This window comes from Oryzias melastigma, linkage group LG23 (assembly GCF_002922805.2).
Source record: "Oryzias melastigma strain HK-1 linkage group LG23, ASM292280v2, whole genome shotgun sequence".
NCBI lineage: Eukaryota > Metazoa > Chordata > Actinopteri > Beloniformes > Adrianichthyidae > Oryzias > Oryzias melastigma.
Genome location: NC_050534.1, coordinates 21,457,975 through 21,480,908, shown reverse-complemented (window position 1 = coordinate 21,480,908; position 22,934 = coordinate 21,457,975). Strand labels below are relative to the sequence as shown.

At 42.2% G+C, this 22,934-nt stretch overlaps 4 protein-coding genes across 9 annotated transcripts in view; 2 read left to right on the top strand and 2 right to left on the bottom strand.

The window, feature by feature from the left end:
• Positions 1-6,131, top strand: part of cpm (carboxypeptidase M) — a 33,981-nt gene extending 27,850 nt beyond the window's left edge. For 2 of the 3 annotated variants that reach the window (XM_024290167.2, XM_024290159.2), the window contains one exon: positions 4,973-5,320. In XM_024290167.2, the coding sequence (XP_024145935.1) occupies positions 4,973-4,982 (10 nt within the window). In that variant the 3' untranslated portion in view covers positions 4,983-5,320. Of the gene's footprint in view, positions 1-4,972; positions 5,794-5,877 lie in introns of those variants that run through there. The other variant, XM_024290150.2, reaches the window with a different exon arrangement.
• On the bottom strand, positions 701-11,668 carry dclre1c (DNA cross-link repair 1C, PSO2 homolog (S. cerevisiae)). 3 transcript variants are annotated; one of them, XM_036210327.1, is made up of 15 exons: positions 11,082-11,668; positions 10,661-10,954; positions 8,593-8,644; positions 7,075-7,159; positions 6,935-6,994; positions 6,788-6,843; positions 5,891-5,992; positions 5,539-5,818; positions 5,372-5,473; positions 5,067-5,203; positions 3,394-3,448; positions 3,184-3,272; positions 3,006-3,103; positions 2,843-2,929; positions 701-1,636 (listed from the first exon to the last, which is right to left on the bottom strand). In XM_036210327.1, exons 3-15 carry the CDS (start codon positions 8,637-8,639, stop codon positions 1,035-1,037), a joined length of 1,800 nt encoding a protein of 599 aa, XP_036066220.1. In that variant the 5' UTR covers positions 8,640-8,644; positions 10,661-10,954; positions 11,082-11,668; the 3' UTR covers positions 701-1,034. The 3 variants fall into 3 exon arrangements, with proteins under 3 accessions (XP_036066220.1, XP_024145899.1, XP_024145890.1); XM_024290131.2 differs by lacking the exons at positions 10,661-10,954; positions 11,082-11,668 and adding an exon at positions 8,715-9,124 and having other exon boundaries at positions 5,539-5,679; positions 5,746-5,818; XM_024290122.2 differs by lacking the exons at positions 10,661-10,954; positions 11,082-11,668 and adding an exon at positions 8,715-9,136.
• Positions 9,851-13,987, top strand: tmem243b (transmembrane protein 243, mitochondrial b). 2 transcript variants are annotated; one of them, XM_024290187.2, is made up of 5 exons: positions 9,851-10,021; positions 11,729-11,931; positions 12,021-12,071; positions 12,290-12,394; positions 12,866-13,987. In XM_024290187.2, exons 2-5 carry the CDS (start codon positions 11,851-11,853, stop codon positions 12,983-12,985), a joined length of 357 nt encoding a protein of 118 aa, XP_024145955.1. In that variant the 5' UTR covers positions 9,851-10,021; positions 11,729-11,850; the 3' UTR covers positions 12,986-13,987. The 2 variants fall into 2 exon arrangements, with proteins under 2 accessions (XP_024145955.1, XP_024145966.1); XM_024290198.2 differs by lacking the exon at positions 9,851-10,021 and adding an exon at positions 10,064-10,235.
• Positions 13,988-14,029: 42 nt separating this feature from the next.
• Positions 14,030-22,934, bottom strand: part of dmtf1 (cyclin D binding myb-like transcription factor 1) — a 10,756-nt gene continuing 1,851 nt past the window's right edge. The window contains exons 2-17 of the mRNA XM_024290110.2: positions 21,080-21,198; positions 20,127-20,216; positions 19,831-19,916; positions 19,596-19,707; positions 19,432-19,508; positions 19,186-19,343; positions 19,076-19,108; positions 18,900-19,009; positions 18,608-18,836; positions 17,523-17,674; positions 17,070-17,261; positions 16,914-16,993; positions 15,486-15,641; positions 15,204-15,413; positions 15,020-15,125; positions 14,030-14,345 (exon numbers count right to left, since the gene is read on the bottom strand). Of these exons, the coding sequence (XP_024145878.1) occupies positions 14,311-14,345; positions 15,020-15,125; positions 15,204-15,413; positions 15,486-15,641; positions 16,914-16,993; positions 17,070-17,261; positions 17,523-17,674; positions 18,608-18,836; positions 18,900-19,009; positions 19,076-19,108; positions 19,186-19,343; positions 19,432-19,508; positions 19,596-19,707; positions 19,831-19,916; positions 20,127-20,216; positions 21,080-21,188 (1,935 nt within the window). The 5' untranslated portion in view covers positions 21,189-21,198 and the 3' untranslated portion in view covers positions 14,030-14,310. The remainder of the gene's footprint in view (positions 14,346-15,019; positions 15,126-15,203; positions 15,414-15,485; positions 15,642-16,913; positions 16,994-17,069; positions 17,262-17,522; positions 17,675-18,607; positions 18,837-18,899; positions 19,010-19,075; positions 19,109-19,185; positions 19,344-19,431; positions 19,509-19,595; positions 19,708-19,830; positions 19,917-20,126; positions 20,217-21,079; positions 21,199-22,934) is intronic.

Sequence of the window (22,934 nt, the reverse complement as noted above, 5' to 3'; positions counted from 1 at the left end):
TACATACTTTCATACATACTTTTATACATTCATTCATACATGCTTTAATACATTCATTCATACATACTTTTATACATTTATTTATACATACTTTCATACATATTTTCATACATACCGTTATACATACTTTCATACATACTTTCATACATACTTTCATACGTACTTTAATACATTCATTAATACATACTTTCATACATACTTTCATACGTACTTTAATACATTCATTCATACATACTTTCATACGTACTTTCATATATACTTTCATACATACTTTCATACATACTTTCATACGTACTTTAATACATTCATTCATACATACTTTCATGCTTTTATACAAACATTCATACTTTCATACATACTTTTATACATACTTTCATACATACTTTTATATGTACCGTTATACATACTTTCATACATTCATTAATACATACTTTCATACATACTTTCATACATATTTTCATACATACTTTTATACATTCTTTCATACATACTTTTATGCATACTTTCATACATACTTTTATACATATTTTCATATATACTTCTATAGTTTTTTGTATACTTTTATTCATTCAAAATGTTATACTTTTATACATATATTTATTAAGGCCTTTAAACTTTACATTTACCCTTTAGAACTTTTTTTGACACAGAAAAAACTTCTATGAAATTATTTTCTTCTACTTAACACTTTTACACAACCTTGTAAAAAATAAATGTTTTATTCTCTGTGAAGAAACACAAACGTTGATCCATTTCATGGAAAAAGCCACAAAGTGTCTGTTAACGGAAACAGGTGTTTCTGTGCGGTTAAAGTGAACTGAAGTTAACATGAGTTAACAGGAGCAGCAGAAACACTTTCATCTTATGATGAAATGCTACAGTTTTTTCCTCTGAGGACGTTCATGAACTGAAGACACAGACGGTGTCTGGAGAAGAAACTCAAAGTTCTGCAGCTCCAAACGGTACTTGTTCTGCAGAGAACATGTGAACTGTAAGTTGGCGGCGCGGCGAGCAGCTGGTTTCCTGATGTCTCGTCACACGGAGCCCTGACTTCCTTTCCTGACCATCACTTCCTCTCCTGAAGCTAACTTCCTGTACAGCTGGGACAGCTCCTCTGGTCTCAGCACCTTTGACTCCGGCGTGGAGGGAATGTCAAAGTCTGACGAGGCCTGGGATAGCTCCGCCTCCTCTGGTCGGTCGGTCTCACTGTGGTGGGCGTCGGCTCGCTCAGGCCGGAGGATCACCGTGTCGGGCAACTCCAAGTTCTGTGAGGAATGAGCGGACGTGGAGGCCGACAGGGTCAAGCTGAAGTCTTCGTTATTTGGGGTTTCCTCTTCGTCGCTGAATAGTTCTGGAGTCTGGGAGCCGGTGGCGGCTGAGGGGGCGGGGCTTGTGACAGAGCAGCATGGCTCCGATTGGCTGTTCTGGCTGTCGGTCAGCGTCCCTGCAGAGAAGAAATCCTCCCACCTCGGCGCCTCAGACGCAGTGCTGTCTCCTCTTCCCTCCTCCTCTTCATCGTCGTCTTCACCGTTGGACTCGGTGCAGTCGTAGTAGTTCTGAGGAGCAGACGGCGAGCTGTCGACCGCAAGAGGCAACGGCGCAGAGGCAGGGGGCGCTGTTCTCTCAGGAATGTTTTCTAAAGTTAGAAAATATTTCAATCAGCAGACGTTTAAAAACACAGGATGTTGAATACGACGTTCTCACCAGACTGTCGCGACCAGATATGAGCGCACGTACAGCTGCAAGAAGCTCGGTGATAAAATGTCAAAGTGGTGCAAATCTCACATGTTGCTCCATCTATTCTTCACTATCAAATCGGAGCCCCTGATTGGTTAAAGTCCAACTGAGAATCCGTTTTGTACGTAGAGCCCAAAAATTGTCTTACAAACGTCAGTAACAACATTAGAGTTTGGAACACAAAAGCCCAAAACGCGTTCTAAAACAGACTTTCCATCGACGGGGGTCGCTTGAATCACGTTTCCGAGCCCAGTGTTACTTTTCAAATTTTAATTGAACATAAAAATGTAAACACAAAGTTCAGAATCCTGGCGCCCTCCGGTGGTCAAAGTTAGAACACAATTTTCACAAAAAAAATTAAGTAAAAAGCTGAACCGTCGAAACTTCTGGAACTGAGAAAAAGTTTTAGTTTTTGGTAGTTCTGCCTGCGATTAATTGATCGTGCGATTAATTGCAACGATTTGCTGTTAAAAGTAAAAGATCAATTTAAAACTCAAAAGGTGTCTTTATTAATTTTTTTTATTAAAAACTACATCTAACTTTTACTTTGACAGGGTTTGTTTAAATCTTGAACAAATGACAAAATAAATGAACATCAGGTCCAGAATGCTCCAATTAACTAGATTAAAAGAGGACAAATCTTCTGAACAATCCAGAGAATAGTGAACACAAAATTCCTTTTAGTACCATAATTCAAATATACCTTATTATACCACAACATATACTTTATTCCAGAGTTTATCACAACAAGACAACAGAAAAGACAAGTTATAGTTTGATTTACAATGTTCAATTCAGACGTTTTCTTCATCATCTGGACAAAAACAAGCGTTTAGAGATGAACTTTCTCTTTAAAATTATGGTTTAACTTTTACTTCTCGTGATGATTATCGTTCTCAGAAAGGAGCTCGCGCTGAAGCTGTAACCATGACAACGTGACGCATCGCATATTAAACAGTCCGCTTTAGTAAAAAAATAAAAAAATTAACTTAAAAATAACAGGACTGAAGTTCTAATGATTGGAATAAAAGACTCAGAAATAGAAGGACGTGTTTAAATCAGGCCTGATGTTCTGTCCAGAAAGGAGAATCGAACTGAAACTCACCATTTCCTGCTTCACAGTTCAGACCCATCCTCTTCCTGACCGGTACCAGGTCCAAACCTTCAAACAGCTCGCTGTCGCTCTCAGAGTCTGAACACAAAGTCAAAGGTTTCCGTTTCCGACGCAGATCTCCTTCAGCTGAGCGTCCTCAGACATTTGGTCTTACCGCTGGCTGGCCGCTGCACCACGCTGCGCTTCAGGACTCCCAGAGGTTTGTAGATGAAGGCTGAAGGATCGGAGCGGCTCCGGCACATCCGGCTCAACCTAGAGAACAGAACAGAACCGGTTCTATCAGCAGGAGAGGAGGAGCTGCTTCCTGTACGTCTGCAGTGAAGGTTCCTCACAGCTGCGTGACCTCCGTCTCCGAGCGGCCCAGCGGGACCACGTTAGGGTAAATGTGGACGGGTTGGAGGTACGCCAGGAAGTCTTTCAGCTGAAACGAGAGAATTCTGTTTGACTGAAGCTGAAACGGAAAATACAGGTTCTTTACTGTACGATAAATACGTTAGAACAAAACTTTTAAAGAAACACTCATCCACTGAAGCTACAGTCACCTCGGAGTAGGAGGAGTGGAAGCTGAAACAGGCTCGGTAAGAACTGGACCCTGTTCTGGAAAAGAAGAAGAAAATCAGGTTCAGGAAATAAAAAAACGTCTCAAGAGAAGATCTTCTGTTGGAGAACTAGACCAACGTTTGGGTTTAAGCTGCACTTGAGATCCAGTTCAGAGGTTCTGATTCGTCATGATTAACATAGAAGTCCAGACCGCTCTGAAACCAGAAGCTCCAGAGCCTCTTTTAGAACCCTATGTGACTCTGGTTACAGAAAAATATGATTTTTATTTTAAAGTAATGCATTTTTCAGACTATATATACGGTATTCTTGACTACATTACCCATAATGCTCCAAAAATCAATTCAGCAGCACAGCTTCGTCTTTTACCAAAGTCACACTAAAACATTTTCACAGATTTTTTTTTTTTACATCAGTAAACAACCAGAATCCATATAAAAGTGCATTTTCTGTTTCTGAAAAAAGATTTAAAGTTTTATTTATGGTCTGAAAAATCCGATAAGGGTCAATTAGTGAGCTACGATTCAATTTTACTTAATTAGATTTAAGAATTTATGGAGATGCAACAAACAACTGTAAAGTAACTGCTGATGTTACACTAGCTACTACATTTGCTCCATTAAAATGATCCCATACAGCAGTGGATCTCCACCCCCGGGCCGTGGACCGGTACCGGTCCGTGTGTCACTCGGTACCGGGCCACAGACAGAAAAAAAAAGAGATCCAGGCGCTAACTTGGATTATTTAGTTTGTTTTTTGATCCTGAAGGAAGTTTTATTTTGAAAGACTGTTGGATTCTGTTCACAACATCCGTATTGGTCACATGACTTCAAGTGGCTAGCTAACAAAACCAAAGAATAAAAAGAATTTGGAAATTTCTTTGGGGATTTATATTATATTTAGAAGATACCAGTTTTATGGCGGTTGGATTATTTTATTTTGCTTTATTTATCCATACCACCTTAAAAGTCGTTCGCAGCTGAAGCTAGCGTCTGGTTGCTAGCCTCCACTTTGACATTAAAGAGAAAATCTTCATCACAAAGTTCAAAAATTTTACAGAGAATGAAGATTTAATCAAATAAAGTTGAGGATTTGTGGAAACGTGTCAAATTGAGAATTTTCCTGCAGAAACACTGAATGAGGTTCAGAAACTTTAGCTCAGAAAATGTTGAAAAAAACCAGGTGAATGAAGATTTATGTGAAGACGAAACATGATCCATCTGTTTCATTGAATCTTCATCTATAAAAACCAAAAATGATATTTTTAGACTTTTTTAAACTACATTTTTTGTAGTAGAATTTTATTTTGAAACCAGATTTTTAGAAACCTGAAACCTAAAATGCCAAAATTGTCTAATTAAACTGGTCAGTGGCCTGAAAAAGGTTGGGAACCACTGCTGTAGTATGGAGTGACTTTTATTTTGAAAGGAAGTTTGAAATTTCTGTCAAATTTAATATAATTAAATATTTGATATAACAGAATGTTATTTTCTCTTTATGTTTTATTTATGCCTAAAATACAACATTTATATTTAAATGACTCAGCGTTTCATTTTTCTACAGGGTGACATGAGACTTCGCGGTTCTGACCGGGTCGTGTCTGGTTCAAAATGGACCTGAATCTTTCAGACCGACGTCCCGCTGCTGCTCGACTCACTTGATGATGACGTTGGTCCTCTTGGTCCTCTCTCCGAACCACATGGTGGAGGGTTTGATGCTGATGATGCGGAGCGGAGTCCCGTCGGGCGCCGAGCATCCGCACGGCAGCCGGTTCCCCTGGAAGAACTCCTCATCCTGATCGCAGACCAGAAGACAAAAACACTTTCACGCTTCGCTTCAAAGATTAAGACACTTTTAGGGAAGATTTTGATTTTCCTAAAAGTTCTTCCACTAAAAAAAATGAGAACATGAGTGTGAATTAGTCCAGCATCTGTTGCCATGGCGATACAGATCTAAGCAGACCTTTGGGTGGCGGCAGGCGTGAATCCGGGCGCCGCGGTCCGTGGTCACGTAGCTCAGGATCTCCGGCATCTTCTTGAACATGGCCAGACTGTTGACGTGGATCTGCAGAGACGTCAGGGAGTTCAGGACTCCGAGTTTGTCAGGAACCGACCGTGGCGCCGGCTCACCTGCGTCCCGAACTCTTCTCCCAGGTTGGTGAACAGGTACTCGTATCCGTACGCAGCTTTACAGTTGAGCCAGACCACGTGGTACGGACTCTGGCTGATCCAGTTCCCCACCAGCTCCGAGATGCCCTTCAGACAGACCTCCTGTAGAGACAAACACCTGAGGTTCGGCCCGGTTGAACAGCAGCAGGAAGTAATATGGCGGCTCACCCGTGACGGTATCTGGTAGAAGCGCGGGTCGTAGAAGGTGGAGTCCAGGTAAACGCTCTGAATGTCTTTCACCCTGAAAGAAGAAGCTAAAGCCATCAACCAAACCAGCCGTCTGTCCGGGTTCTGCTGCAGGACGTCCACCGACCTGCTGCCGGAGTGGAGGTGCTCCATCCTCGCCGCGTCTCCCGCCGCCAGCCGGAAGTCCCCCGTGTACAGCACGTTTCCATGGCAACCCTCAAACAGGAACCTGAAAGCACAGCCGCTTCGTTCAGACTCAAAACTGTTCATTCTGACTTTTAAACGCTGAAGGGGGAATTTGCCCTCAACTTTGTCTTCAGGGGGTGGAGACAGCAAAAAGGTTCTGGGATTAAATGATCCGGATCAGATTCTGTTTTGACCTGAGCAGGAGATTTAAACTTTAAACTGACGTTAACATGACTCGGTCACCATAAGATCCTGAGCAGCTGCTAGACACTCCTCCCCCTCTGCCACCATGTGAGAAATTTATGAAAAACAAACTATTTTTTTCAAAATGGCGGCTTTTCTGTTGCTTTATCTCCATGGCAACCATTTAATTTTTTGGTTGCCTGGGAGTGACGAACAGATCTATGTAACTTTTAGAAGAAGCTGCAAAAGTCAGTTATTGGATTTCCTTAGCAACGGAGATTTTGTTAGCCACGCCCACATTCCAAATATGGTCGTATTATATGTTATATTGTTTTGTTCATTTTAAGCCAGTGATTCATACATTACATGTTTACAACTGTGGGAAAAATTGCCAAATTTCACACTTTGTCCCAATATGGCCGCCTAACCGTAGGTCCCGTGGCCATCCCATAATAATTTCAAAACTTACTTCATTAATTTTATCAGGTCTTAGGTGAGTTTAAGTGTGGGGGTGATAATCGTGAAAATAATCTGGTTCTTCAGTAAAGCTCAGCTGCGACTGCAGCTTCACGTTATATTAGGATCATTCTTTGATCCCACAGGGAGGATCTCTCATCATTTCAAACGTCTGAATTCAGTCGAAGCTTTGACTCACATGACGGAGCCGGGACAGTGACCCGCCGGCAGCAGTGTCACCACCACCTCTTCCTTCTGACCCGCACAGAGCAGAAAAGCGTTTGGATTATTCTCAGGTGTAAAGATGGAGGCTGCACAGACAGAGAGGAGCGTCCTTCATCCTCACCTCTCCAGACGCTTCGTCCACCAGAGAGATCTGAGTCGGACTCTCCAGCTCCAGAGGAACCTGAACAGAAAACAGAAACGTGTCGTTCAAGCTGCTGGTGTTCAATAAAGGTTTTACTGTGAGTGAAGCGGCCGACTGACGATGTATTCCTCCCAGAACGAGTACTTCTGGTTGTTGAGCAGCAGCTCTTTGGTGACGAAGGAGCAGTACAGGCGGACGGTGCGACTGCAGACAAACATGAGTTTCAGTTTCTGGTTTTGTCAAAAACTTCATAAAACAAAAATAAAACACCAACAGCATCAATTCAATCCTAATTTGATGTAATGAAAGATGAAGTGTTTGTTCTGAGTCTCATTTATGTTTAGTTTTTTTTATGATTTTTTTTATTTATAAAAAATGAGAAAAAATTAAAATAAGTAAAAATTTGTGCGTTTTTAAAAAAGGGAATAAAATATTTCCACTAAAATGTAAAACGAACTACAATTAAAAAGTCAAAATTAAAACACCAAAAAGCTCTAAACCCAAAAATCCTCGACTGGCTTTATTTCCAGTCAAATTTATGTTTGAGGAACTTGATGAAAAACAAGACAGAAAATCCATCTAAATGTTTGTTTTCTCATTAGATTTTTTCTTTTATTCAATACAGATCAGTACTGTCAATTAAGCATAAATATATATTCAATATAAATCTACGAAAAACTAAAAAATACACAAAACGCAAAAAAAAACAAGTAATTGAATGACACACGGGTCACCCAAGGAGAGCATTAAGCATAATATTAGATCCTTATTAAAACTTATTATATTACAAAATGGTGTAGAATCAACATGTAAAAGAACGTTTGTAGCTCAAAGATTCTACTGTAGAAGGTTCTAGAGACCCAGACAGAAACAGTTTTAGTCCAGAACTAAAATGTTCGAGTTTGTATGGTAGAAAATATTTAAAAAATAAAAAGTATTTTTCAAAGATGAACGGGTGAAGCCGACTCTGAACTTTTCATTTGGCGTCATGAGATCTTCCTGGTTCTATCAGAAACTGAATTCTGAAGATGACAATCAACAAATAAGAAATAAAAACATCAGAGTCCGTGTTGGAAAAATAGGTGGATTCTGGCTAAACGTGAATACATTTTGATGTTGTTTCGTCGTCTTGGATGGATTATTTATTGAGATCATTCTGGTTTAGTTTCCAATCATCCTAAACAAGACGATCACAGATACTTTAGCAGAACGTCCAATATTTATCTTTTAGAAATTCCGACGTATTTAACTAATTTAAAGATCAATCTTAGCTTTATATAAAAAATGCATTTCTACACTTCAATTTTTGTTAATTACCATAACTTCTTCTACTTAAATATTCTGATTTATTTGAATTTTCATCCTAAAATCTAATCAGCTCTTTTTGTTTGTTTTGTTATGACAATAAAGTTTTTTTTAAATGAACAAATCCTCTTCCTGGTCAAGCGCCGCTCAACCACAGACATATAACTTAACTAAACAGCTTTAACTGCGCCATTAAAATATTTTACATGATGAAATATTATTTTGTATATATATGTGTGGTTTTATAACACGTGCATTGTAGTTTTGTTCGCATAGATTTGGCGCAGCTGCTGCTAAACTCTCAGTTTCGTTTGCAATTAGTCTGAATTTACCTGAACTGCAGTTTCCTCTTCAGCAGAGGTCCTTTCAGTCCCTTCATGTGATCTGAAAATAAGAAATCATAAAAACGACGCGAAAGTAGGACGGACAGGTTAGCTTGGACGCTGCTCATCACCTTTGTGACAATGCGACAGAAAGTAGGCTCGCGCGTGGAGGTTCTCTCTGTCGAACCGGTCCAGAGAGACGGTAGGATACTCCTTCATTCGACCCGCGAACGAGCTCATCTTTGGACCCCAGAGTCTCACGTAAACTCGTGAAAAATGTATATCAACACAACATTTCTGCTGTTTGTTTGTCCCGCCTACGGAAATTAGCTCTTCTTCGGTCTATTACTGAACGTTCAGGCGGACTCCTTGTTGCGCGCCGCCACCTGCTGGTTAAAAGTGGCATTACACCCAGTGAACCACCACTTTTTGGAGGGGATTTTAAAACATAAAAAAACAAAAAAATGGTTTCATAAAAAGTACAGCAATCATAAATAAATTAAATTTAAAATACACTTATTTAAAACGTTTTTGCATATTTGAACTTTTGCATGCAAACTGTGTTTATTGTAAACAAAAACAACATTCTTCTGTTTTTTTCAATGTTTTCAGTCCAAATATGCTGCTGAGGTCTAGGAATAATCATCCTCCTCTCATGTGATGCTGACATGTGGGGGCAGATTATTCATGGACCCTCACATCTGAAGCTCTCTTTAGTTTACCTCTTTATGCTCATCAGCCGGTGATGAAAGCTGCTGTGAGATCAGAACTCTGCAGGTAACAGGTATAATGCAACAAACACCTTCAAAAGGCTATTATGACAAGTTGTTTCTACTCATAAACTATCTGGTTTTATGTTTGGCTTCATGATCTATGAGGGGTAGTTTCTTAGTCAAATCTGTCTGTTCAGGCCTTACAAGCAGAAATTAGCATCTTAAAAACAGACGTAACAACTTTCAAAAGTCTTTAATCCAGTTTGTGCTTCTTTAAAAGAATAATCCACACTCTTCTAAGAGAAATTACTCTTTAAAATCAATCCCCGACCGAGGGTGTTTATTGTCATCACAGTTGATGTTTGTTGTATTATAATTAATATTTACTCATCTAAATCCTTTATTGTGTGTTTTTTAGCATAATGTGTTTCATATTGATTCCTAAAATGACAAACTAATGATAATCCCTCATTATGACTGTAAAATAACCCACACAACTCGTTTATTTTCTGATTTAACTGAGTTCACTGATTAGTAAAACCCCCAGATTTTGACTGGGTCCCACGCATGCGCAGTTGTGACCCAGCAGGCGGTCGGCTCAATCGAAACGGAACTCCCCTTTAACGAGCTTGAACTGAGGCTACCCGGGTTAAATCTGATTCGGACCCGTCTCTCGGTTCCGGTGAAGTTCTGTCCAGTGCGGGAATCGACGGGAACCCCGTGAGGTGAGGATCCGGAGGGCGCGCGCGCGGCTTTTTGTCCCCGTTACTAGCACTGAGTCGACTTTAGCGGGGCGCCGCGAGCGCCGGACAGGCTAGCTTAGCCTCGTTAGCCCCAGAGTTGAGTTAGCTGGAAAAAACAACCAAAAACCGAAAAGAAATCCTGCCGGTGAACTCCAGATGGTGTTTCTGACCAAAACCGGACACTTCGAGCGCTGAGGTTGGGGCATAGATGAAGAAAAGCCTGTAAAATGTCCTTAAATTTAAAAGTTTAAGAAAATATTTTGTTTTTCTCTTTAAAAACGCTTTTTGTTAGCGTAGTGACTAATAAATGTTTATTTTTTTATCGGAATAAAGTTAGACATTTTTGTTTATATTATAAACTCAATATAAGGTCAATAAAAAATATTGATTCATATTTAAATGATCATTTCCCCTCAATTTCGTTCCAATTAATCACTTTTTTTTTGCATTTTCAAATGTAAATATTTTACTTTTTTTCTTTCAAATCACAGCTTAAGTAGGTCAAATCGTGTTTTTCTTTTGAAACAACCTGCCTTTTTATATTTATACAATCAAATGCTCCTTTATTTACTTTAATCCATTAATATAATTGTAAGTTTGTGTGATTAAAGTCGTTTTAACCTGTGTAGAAACCTCCACACTGATCCCCTTCACGTCCGAGCCTGGACCTCCACCTCAGGGTGCCGTTTGCGTCACGGCCGCCTCCACACGTGAAGCCAACATGGTCTGATCTTAAGAAGCATCACAAGGCAGCAGGAATGTTCCTCCAGGCTTCTCTGCTCCATAAAGACTCTCTTGTTTTTCCAGTCCTCTGTTTTCTGCTGACAAAGCTCGGTGGGAGTTTGGTTTCCTTCCTCGCCGTCGTCTCATGAACGCTGGGAGGAAAGGCACCTCAATGCGTGTCTGAGGATTTGGCTTTATGAAAGTCAGAAATGTGAACAAACAAATGGATTAGGGACACATTTAGACAACATCTCGAGTTAATGAAGCAACAAAACAACCAAAAATTCAAAATTTTTATCAAACTGAGGAGAAGAAGCACCTGCTGTCACAGGTCGTTTTGCTTCATTTTCTTGAGTGTTTGCATCACAGTTTGTTCACTCTGAAGGTCAGGAAGTTTCCTCCAGATTTTACTATCTGGACCTTCATGATGACGTATGTTGGCTTGTTCTGTATCAGGGATGAGCGGTTGGACCTTCAGAACCAGGTGAAAGTGTAAGAAACCAGCTAAAGCCGTAATAAATCAGAAACGTTCAGTTAGATGCGGGTCAACAGAGCGTTTACAGCAGCCGTGTTTCCTCCCTGCAGCTCAACGGATCACGAATGAACCGTTGAGCTCTCAATCTTCCGTCGATCTGGTGAAAACAGAACAGAATCCGACCTTCAGTTTGATGAAAGTCGCTCTGATTTGAACTTCCTCTTTTGTTTCATCGCCGTCGACTCAAAACTGTTTGTGGTTTTTTTTATAAAAAAGGGGAAGTAACACGGAAAAGACAGATTTTTCTGCAGCGTCTTTTCTATTTTTTTTAAATCTGATAATTCAGCTAAAACAACAAAAACTTCACTGCTGAACCACAGAAGTCAGGAGTTTGACCCTAAAATAAAAACAAGAAGTAAACATGAACTCAGGAAAAGGTTCTGGTGGACTTTGGGTCAAACATTTGACCTGGAATTCTGTCTGTCGCACAGATGCCGTCTCACCCGCCTGCAGAGTCCGGGATGTTCTGGTTCTTCTGTTTGAGCACGCGCCGACCCGCAGCGCCCAGGAGGCGGTGCTGCTGAGACGTGAGCTCGCCGCTGCTGCTGCTGCCATGGACGAGTTCAGCACCAGGACGTACGGCACCAGCAGCGGCCTGGACAACCGGCCTCTGTTCGGGGAGACCTCAGCGCGGGTGCGGACCAGCTGGACCCATTCGGGCCAGCTCAGTGATCAATGATCCAAACGGTTGAAATTGAAGTTAACGTGACGTCTTTCCTGCAGGATCGGATCATTAACTTGGCGGTGGGAGGAGTCACGTTTGTGGTGGTTCTGGTAAGTCGCTCCAGAGTTTCACACCATGAAGACTAGAGGAGAACCTCAGAACCACATCAGTAGTGTTAAAACACACCATAAAATCTTTGTTGGTTGAACTTCTCTCTTGGTTCTGGATCACACGATTCACTTTTCCAGATCAGATGAAGCTTAAATTTGACGTTTTAAGTTAAAATCGTCTTTTCCTCTGAAGTCATTCTGTTGGTTGTGTCCTCCAGGTGACGGTGATCGGCTCCTTCGTGTTCCCCTCGCCGCCGCCGCGCCCGCTCAACGTCTTCTTTGCCGTGTGCATCCTGTTAGCATGCGGGTCCACCATGGTTCTGGTAAGAACCGTTCTGTAGATTTCAGTCCCTGAAAACCGTCTGTTTGAAGGATCAAATCTTTAGTTTTTAAATCAGAAAAGTTTCTGTTTATTCCAAACAGAAAAACTGTAAACGTTTGATCACAAACGGCAATTTTCGAATAATTATCTTCAGTCGACTTAACTGGTAAATTCTAGAAGAGATCAATAAAATCTTCATCACTTCACGGTTTTCAGGAATCAGGTTTTACAGTCTGAATCTGCTGAGGAACATTTCACCCCAGAACTTGTCTAAATATGTAAACTCTAAATTAAATTGACTTTAGTGAATCGAAAGAAAGAAAAAAATCTAATTGATTCTGTAAATTATAATTGATACCCAGCCCTAATCTTCACGCTGCAGAACATTCGGGTCTCTAATAGACCAGGTTCTGGTCATCTTCATCCGGACGTTGGTCTGGTGGACTCACGGTTCTCCTCCTGTCCTCCTCAGATATACTGGTACCGGCAGGGCGACCTGGAGCCCAAATTCCGGAACCTGATCTACTACATGCTGGCGTCCATCGTGCTGCTGTGTCTCTGTGCCAACCTGTACTTCTTCGACGTCAGGTAAAGAGGCGGAGAAGAGGGCGTGGTCTGGATGGGCAGAAGCGCCGACCGGAACGTCAGACACGAACTTGAAGCTCGGACCAAAAAGCAGAAACGTGCCGTTCTGTGAGCCTGTAGATGCAGAAGAACCGGGTCACATCCTGAAGGGAGGAGGAGGGTGTGAGGAAGCATCAGAACCGTCTGGTTGCCTTAAAGCAGCAGCAGAATATTTCCAGAATATTTCCGGAGCATCGTTGTGACTCTTGAGGAGCTCCACCAAACGGACTAACCTCCACCAGGGGGCGCTGCTGAGCAAAAACAAAAACAGACTTTGAGCACTATTGTCAGGAGGTTTCTGAAGATGGAGATTTCCAGTCTGAGGTTCTACTTCCTGCTTTGAATCCATTCCAAAGCCACCGGGACTCCAACCGTTTCCTCTGAGCATGAAGGCCGGAAACCGTCCGGTTTGGATCGTTTTTCCATAAGACCAACCAGGAAGCGCCTCCATCCATCCAGGTCAGAGCTTTTAGGTTCTGATGGGAACTTCCCTTTTTTGGTGCTGAAATCTTGAAGTTCCAGATCCTCCTGACTGTTACACAACAATCTAGAACCGTTACATCCGCCGTAGGATTACAGGTGTCGTATTCCAAGGATCCAAAACATTCCCAGCATCAGAACAAATCTAAAACTCGGATCTTCTGGGAAGTTTTCCGTCTGTTTCCTCTGATGCTCTCAGCCAATAAAATCCTGATCTTTCTGAATCAGCGATGAACTGGTTCCTGATTCAGAACCGGGTCCTGATTCAGAACCGGGTCCTGATTCAGCTTCTAGGAGAACGTTCCAACAAGATGCCAAGCAATAAAAGAATCTGTTTTTGTTCGTCGGAGAACGTGGATGTTCTGAAGAAGATGAAGGAATTTAGTTTGTTTTTGTCGTAGTTTTCCGACACGTCTTTAGGATCGTTTCACCTTTTTCTGTTTTTAATTTAAATGAAAAGTTTTATGGGAATAAAGATTTGAAGACACGACCTCGACGGTTCTTTGGTTCATTTCAGGATCATCAGAGAAAATAAAAATTAGAATTTTATTCTTTTACAAAGGCATAAAAACTAGAATTCTTTGGAACGTAACAGTTTAGAAAAAAATTGCGTCGTCAGAAAAAATAATTTCATTATTGGTTTTAAGTTAAAAGTTTCTTTTTTTCCGTCATTTCCTGTTGGACGGCAGGTGAAGGAAGACGGATCGGTTCACATTTTATCCAGGAAGTTTCCGTGGTTTTCTCGTCCATCCGAGACGGAGAGGAGTTTCACAGTTCACCTCGTTTTGTGAGCAGCAGGGGGCGCTGTCCAGCTCAGTCTGAACCCTCCTGGTTCTCCAGGATGGGATCTGAGGAACAGAGACGTTCATTCGGAGTTACTTCCTAAGTTTGATGTGAGGAACTCCGTTTAGAGACGTAAACATGAACAACATCCAGGTGTTTATTGGCAGAAATAAGGTCATTTAGGAACCGTGTTTGATTCAGTTTCCAACTGAAACTGGATCAACTGTTTCCAAAAACAAAGATATTTTCGGTGTTTTATGTCGTTTTCACAGCTTTAAGGATCAGATTAGAAATTAGAAAAGCTTAAAGATTGATTTATAAACTACAATTTACTTTTTTTTATTGCAAAACAAAAACTCAAGCGAATTAGAGATTTTTTAAGCTTTTTTTGAACCCTTTAACACCTGAACCTCCTTGTCTGTGATTGGCTGTTTGGTGTGGCACATTTGTGAAGATAAAGTCAAACTTATGAGCACAAAATCAAAGATAGGAAATGAGTGAAATGAGACAACGCATCTGAAAAACGCAAAAAAAAAAAATATTTAATATTTTCATTTGCAAATTATGAAGGTTTATTTTCTAAAACTTTACATTTTGTTTGCAATGTAGGACATTTTGGTCTCAAAACTCCCTTTTGTTTGCAACATGGAGGCACAAAAATCCCTCATATTTTGTTTTGACTTTGAACGTGATTATTCATTAAGAATGTTTCGTTTGAACGTAAAGAAAACCTTCTTACCTGTCAGCGTGCTGCTGATGTTGGGAGGGGACACGATGAGCACGGAGCTGCTGGGAGGTATCCCAGAATGCACCTCTGGAGCCTCCACAGAGGGAGGGCTCAGCCCCTGAAAGATACATTGACACTGACGCTGAAGGCGGGAATCCTCTGGAGGTGAACTGACGGGACAGCGGGGCTTCCTGACCTTCTCAGGGAAACGCTCCGTCACCAACTCCTGGGTTTCCGTGACGACCGTCTCCGAACCCTCCAGCAGACTCGCCGTGCCCAGGGGGTCCTCCTTGCTCTGCCCGTCCGTCTCCACGATGAGCTGGGTCTGGCCGAGGGGGTCTGAGGGGGCGGGGTCAGAGGACACGGTCTGAATGATGACGCCGTCGCCGGAGCAGAGGCCGTCCGTCTGCGGAGGTAAAACCACATGAAGACACCCGGAAGGGGGCGGAGCTTCTCCTCCAGAGAGACGGAAACTGACCGACAGGCTGTGCAGGATGATGTGTTCTGATGAAGGGGAGGAGCCTGTCGTCAGGGTAACTGTGCCGCTGTTGGCTAGACTGAGGGGAAGGCTCTGGTTGGACGTGGTCTGGAGGTAGTAGGTTCCCGGGGTGCCGGTGGGCTGCAGGTGGAAGGACTACAAAAACAAGAAAGAAGTCAGTGAAAATGATGACATCACAGCGGGAAAAAAACATCAAAACATGAATGGGGATACAATCTTATATGGAGCTCAAACAAATAAAGAAACCAAAACACAAGTCTTGTGGTTATCCAAAGGAAGTCTTAAAATTATCATGGGATGGTCACATGACCGAGAGGGATCTGGTTGCTGGCAAGATGGCGTCCAAACACAACATTATTCTCATTATTAGCCAGAAATGCCACAGAAGTAAGTTGGAGGACTTTTAGCTAATGATGCTCTGGCGCCATCTTGGGGCCATGTTGTTGTCTGCAGCCAGGTCCTCTTGACAAGTGTGAAATTTGCAGATATTATTTTCACAAAATTTCCACAGAAATCCAGGTTAAATTATGGGTTGTTGACCTTTGACCTCAGGAAGAGGTTGCCATCTTGAATTTCACCACATAAAAAATTCCTTTTAGAACCAGGATCACGGGGAAGCTACTTGGAAAAAATATTGGTTTTAAAGTTTGTAGATTTCGAACGGCGTACGTATGGCGAGCTCAAAAAAGTAGTGTTCCTTTGTTGCTCGCATATTTTTAACCAGAATTTTGTGAAAATTAAATAAATGAATCGTCAGTTCAAGGTGAACGAAAAAATATAACATACAGTTGGACCATACTAGGAATGTGGGCGTAGTTAACACAAAACCTTCGTTGCCAAGGAAATCTAAAAATGTACTTTCGTCGATTCTTCTAAATACGACATAGATCTGTTCGTCATCATCAGGCGACCAAAAAACAAAATGGTTGCTATGGAGATAAAACCTACAGAGAACCCGCCATTTTGAAAAAAAAACATGATTTTTTATCATTAATTTGTCACTGGTCAGAGCAGCAGGGAAGAGGGGGAGGGGCATGTAGCCAGTGAGGGCGGGGGAGGGGAGCACCTGCGGACCTCAACACAGCTCGCAGCTTTGTTACTTTTTGAGAAAATTTAGCTAAATTATGTGAAAAACAAACCAACCATTTTAATAAAATCCAAAATACTTCCTCATATTTTTATTAACATGCGTTTGGATTTTTAGTCCAAGTTAAGAGTTCAATTATCTGGTCACTGAGCTGAGAAAAATATGAATAAAAGTTTGATTAAATTGAGCCAAAAACAGCCAGAGATATAAATAAAACAACAAATAATCTCCAGATTTCCTCGTTTTCGAGCTGGAGGACAAGTTTAGATCAGAAGAACCCCGTAGAAACCCCGCCCCTGACGGTCTGGAGTCATGCTCACCGGCAGGATCTCAAAGGCCTGCAACGTGCCGGTGTTCAGGGTGATGGTGTCGCCTTCGCCGGACGCCGCGGAGTCCGAAGCTGCCGGACCAAATCAAAGATGGCGTCAGCCCCAAACCCGCCTCAGAATCGTGCGGTAGATCACTGACAGCCTCACCCAGGTGTGTGATCTGCAGCGGGATCTGAACGGGGATCTGCAGCGCCGCCACCGAGCTGGGGGCGGGGCTGCTGTTGCTGTCGTCCAATCGGGTGAGTTGAATCTGGAGGGAGGAGGACGAGGAGGAGGGGCTTCCTGGGACGGCGGCGGTCTGTGATGATGTCATCAGCTCCTCCAGGCCTTTCAGGAGGACTGTTGGGAAAAACACGAGTCATTTTGTTGTTTTGTGTCTTTTTGTTGGGATTGTGAGTCTTTCTTCCTCCTGGTTCTGATCCGATTCTCCTTTTATCCTCAAACTTTAGGGCTAAACCTTTTTCCTGAAACGTTTCTGTTTCTTTCTGGATCTTCTGAATATTTTCTTGCTTTTTTGTTCTAGATCTTTCTCTTCATCTCGGACGTTCATGAACTTCACTCCTGTCACACCAACATCTTCAGGGTCAGAGAGCTCGGTACCGCTGAACGGGATCTCCTTGTGGTTGGCCACTTGTCTCTTGATGCTCCACCACTTGGAGCGAAGCCACTGCGGCGAGCGGACGCTGCTCCACCCCCACGCCAGATCGTCCCACTTGATGTCGTTCTCGTCCTGAACTCTGAGCGCCGAAATCCTGAAACGCAAAGACGCCATCATCGGTCTGATGATGAAACACGCAAATCCACACAGACGCACACACAAAGATACACTAACACAAAATGACAAAAACATATACATGCAAACACACAACAAGACACCAAGACGCACAACTGTAAACTAACACACAAACAAAAACACACAATTGCACACAGAAAACAGACAAAGATACACTAACACACACTCAAACAAAGACATATAAACACAGACACACACACACACACTAACACACAAACAAAAACATGTAAACACGAACAAAGTCACACAAAAACACACAAAGATACACTAACACACAAACAAAAACATGTAAACACGAACAAAGTCACACAAAAACACACAAAGATACACTAACACACAGACAAAGACATATAAACACAGACACACAATCACACACAAATATACCTAACACACAGACAAAAACACAAACATACTCAGAAACAGACCCACAAACACAAAAACACACAAAGATACACTAACGAACGAACACACAGACAAAACATCGTACAAACAATCAGACAAAAACACCCCCACAAACAGAGACACTCAATCACACACACAAAAATACAAACACACACAGACACACAATCACACACAAAGATACATAAGCACACTCAGATTAAAAAAACACACACACACACAAACAAACAAAGACACACAATAACAGACAAACACACTAACACAAACATACACGAAGACAAACACACACAGAAACACGGATACGCACAAACAGACACACTAACACACAAAAACACACCAAGACACACAAACACAGACACACTCAAAGAAAAACACTAACAGACAAAAAAACACACAGACACACGATCATAAACAAAAACACACAAAGACACACAATCACACACACACTAACACCCACAGACACACTAACACAAAACACACTCTGTCTGCGTACCGCCGGATGAGGTTCAGGTCGTCCTCCTTCGTCCACTCCGCCCCTCCGCTGTGTTTCCAGTTCAGGTAGTTCAGCCACTTGGAGCGACACTGCTTCTCTGAGCGCGTGCGAACGCGATCGGCGACCGTCGCCCAGGACACGCCTCCAGTGACCGCCGACCCCGGTGACACGCCTGCCATCTCATACACCACCTCGGCGAGCCGCCGCTCCTCGTCCTCGCTCCACTTCCCTGATTCATACAAATGTTGAAAAAAACAGGAACGTAAAGTGGGAGGAGCCTGTTTGACCTCACCTGTGTTACAGGTGTCCTTCATCAGCCGGCAGCGGTCTTTGACGGAGGAGGCGCTGCGGCCCAGTGACGCTCCGATGGTCGCCCAGTCGTTCCCGTGTTTCTCCCTCAACCTGAGACACAGAGACGTGAGGAGGCGGCGAGCGGCGCCGGATCGGACTCAGCGGAGGAGGACTCACGCTTTCAGCCGCTCGATCTCCTCCGGAGTGTACCTGACGGAGCAGAACATCGTAAATCTGAGCCTGGAGCACCACAGCTGAGGCGCTCCCGGGTCTCCTCCTGAACTCACTTGCCCACGTGGTTGCGGTTGTCGTACATCCGTAAGACTCGCCTGTAGACGGCGAACAGCGGCCGGTTCAGGCCGAGCGCCACCGAGCGGTAGAAGTCCTTCCTCTCCTCTTTGGACATCTCGAAGATGATCTCTGACGGGTCCTGGATGCCGCGGCCCTGAAAGCGGCGGAGCGTCAGAGGGGACAGGAACCCCGAGAGGGCGGGGCTGAGGGGCGGGGCTGAGGGGCGGCGCTGAGCGGCGTACCTTCACGTATCGGTCGATGTTGCTCATCAGAAGGTCGATCTCCTCTTTGGACCACATGCCCTGCTTCCACTTGTGACCTGCAGAAGGACGAGTCCTTCGGTTTCAGTGCAGAAGAAGAACAGGCGGGTGGTAGACCTCGAGGACCAGGACTGGGCGCTCTGTACCTTTGTTGACCAGAGTGTCTTTGTCCTCTTTGGTGGTGAACCAGGCCTGACTGACCGGAGAAACCTCCGTCTTCTGCTTCGAGGACTCGGACGCCTCCTCCTCCTGCAGGATCTACCAAAAAAAAATGTTTTCAGGTCCTTTTCTGGCTCCTCCCCACAGTGACTCCTCCCCACAGTGACTCCGCCCCTCAGTGACTCTGCCCATACAGAACCCGTGCAGAACCTTCAAACTCACCTCAATCTGAGTGACGGTGTCTTCAGACAGCTCGCCGTCCGCCGTGGCCATCATCGTCACCTCGAAGTTCTCGTGGTTTTGTGACACTGACGGAGAACAGCAAAGTCAGCTGATCTCACAAAGTACGTTTACATCATAAATTTAATTTAGAGAAAACATCAGCAGACATTATAAGGATAAAAATAAAAGGATAATCTGAACTTTTTCCATCCTGAGAGTCTTCACAGAAGTCTTGAGTTCTATAAATGATTCCATACATTCAAATATTTCTCGTCCGGACGTTAGTGTGAATTTACCGGGCAAAGTGACGAGGGAGAACTGGGAGGAGTCCGAGTGTTCGTCGGCGGACAGTCGCAGCTTCTTCTGGAGCGGCTCTGGGTCTTCGTCTGCACAACCAACACATTCTTACTGCCAGGAACCGCCAGCAGAAGCTTTCACACACATCAAACATCGCTATCACAACCAGAAACTATGTCTTATAAATTAATTTAAACCAGGATGAAGTTTTGTCTTAAACCCACAAAGTGGATTCGATTCAGTTATAACTACGACTGACGTGGTTTGGTCCACAGGCGCTACCCGGGAGGCTAATTATGCTAAGTATGCTTGCTCATATTGCTAAAAGTGCTCTCAGGAAAAACACAATCCTAAAGATGATTACTATGCTAATGTGGCTAAAAGTGCTGGCATTACATTCATCATAATCAACTGTCTCAAAAGAAACACATCCCTAAATATGCTAAAAGGCTAGCATTGCATTCAGCATCAACTGTTTTAAAAGACGCATATCGCTAATAATGCTAACTATGCAAGCTATGCTAATGTGGCTAAAGCTGCCAGCATTGCATCAACTGTCTCAGAGAAAAAATGTTACTAAAGATGCTAACTACGCCAGAAATGCTAGTTGATTTTTTTCCCCCAAAATAATTCAAGATGGCTGCCTCATCTTAAGGTTAAAGGTCAACAAACGTCGGTTGTAAACTCAACCTGGTGGCGTGTGTGAAATTTCATGAAGATCACTCAAACAAAAGTTTTCTTTCTCATATTGTGCAAAAAAAAAAAAAAAAAATCACACAATTTCACACTTTGACTCAAAATGGCCGCTGTAAGAGCTATGGCCATCCCATAATAATTCCAAAACGTTCATTGGATATCCTCGACATGTGTGTTTTAGTTTTGTTTGTGAAAAACGTTTTGAAATACTTCATAAGATTTATGTTTCCTTCATTTTTGGGGGCGAGTGACGCACCGCTGGGCGGACAGTGCAGCAGGATGCTTCCATCGCTGTCCCGGGTGAGCGTGACCGACTTGACGCTCTGCAGTGCGGCGGCGTCCTCGTCCTCTGCGGCAGAACTCATCCCGCCGCTGCTGTGGACCAACAGAACCAAACGTCTCAGATCATGAAGTTCAAACAGGAGCAGACCGTCAGGATTCCACCTGCTGAGGCGTCTCAGGACCGTACCTGGTTGGGACGTTCACCTGAGATCTTCCATCGTCTCGCTCCTCAGAGCTTCACAGTAAAATCCCGAATGGGTTTGATTTATCTGAGCTAAAAATCGACTTTTCTTTTCTACATTAAACTAAATTCCTCGTTTCTTAATCTTAACCTTTAAGGTCAGTTTTTCATTGAAACTTTTACTGATTTTTTTTACTCCTTTTTGATTCAGAATCTTATATTTATTTTTTATTTAGAGTAAAAATCTTCTTTCATGTTTCAGTCAGTGGTGGAGTACCACAGGGACCGGTACTGGATCATCTTAACTTTCACAACCTTTACGTTTCCGTTCTGTAACTTTATTAAGCTGCACAGCATTCAATCCTGATGATTTACTGAAGTTTCTTGGGTGGAAAAAACACAATTTGATGCTTTTCAAAAAATATTTGATTGACAGGTTTCCTTTAGAGTTTCTGTCCGGCTCCTTCGCTGGATTCAGATGCAAACGTCACATCTGAAAGTCTTTTTTTAAATAAAGTTTAAAGTGGCGTAATTCATCTATCTGAAAGCAGATGTGTTGTTTTTCTCCTCCCTGAAGGAGCAGTCAGTGAGGAGCGCCTCCTTTCTACAAACCAAGAATCTCAGCATCTTTCTACACGAGCTCCACAGGAAGCTCCAATATCACAGAACTATCAGTTGTAGTTTCATGTTTTGATGAAAAAGTCTTTTTTCTTCAGAGTAAAGGTTGTGTTTCATCAAACCTTCAGACTTTATTGAAGTTTTTAGGAAAGTTTCCTTTTGAATTAAGAAAGGTCCGTCTGCAGGAGAATGTTAGTATCATTGGTCTTCATCATTATTTATTAGTGAGGAAGAGTATGAGCCTGAAGGACTAAATACTGAATTATACTGCAGGTATTCAGAAATATTTCTAAGAAAGAAAGTCTTCTGTCAAACAAATTATAATAAAATATATTTTTTCATACAAAAAAATTATACCAAATATTTATACTATTAAATGAATATGTGTAATATTTAGCACCCAGAGGTCCAGTATAGAGAAATACTGCACATTATAAGGTGTTTTATATTTTTTGTAAAAATAAAGGCTGTAAATTAATTTTCATATTTAAAAACTAAATGTTTCGATTATGAATCTTCTTCTGTTGTAGATTAGATCTTTCACCTCTTTGAAAGTTTTTTGACATTTTGTTCTGTTATTTATTTTTGGTTTAAATAAAGTTTTCCAAATTCATAAAGATGCTGTTTTATGTCAAAAGAAACAGAATAGAGTTCATAATTCAGATTTATCTAAAAGTTTTACTTTAGTTGTTTAAACCGGATTTACATGTTAAAAAACAGCAGATATTATTTTTATTTCAATGATTTTATTTCAGCAGGAGCATATATATATTTTTATACCGTTTTAAATAAATGTGTCCAATCTCTTCAGGTTTGTGTTGATCTGCTGCTGCGGGAAATCCTAAAATCTGAGTTCCACTGATCTTTGTCCACATGTGTGGAAAACTCTGATTTATCCTGTCAGAGTAGAATGATCTTAGTCAGATCTGTCTTTCTAAAACTTAAATAAATCCCTTTTTCTGAATAGAACCCAGATCAAGTGAAAAAACAAATAAACAAGTGACAGAATAGATTATTGTCCCAGAATGGT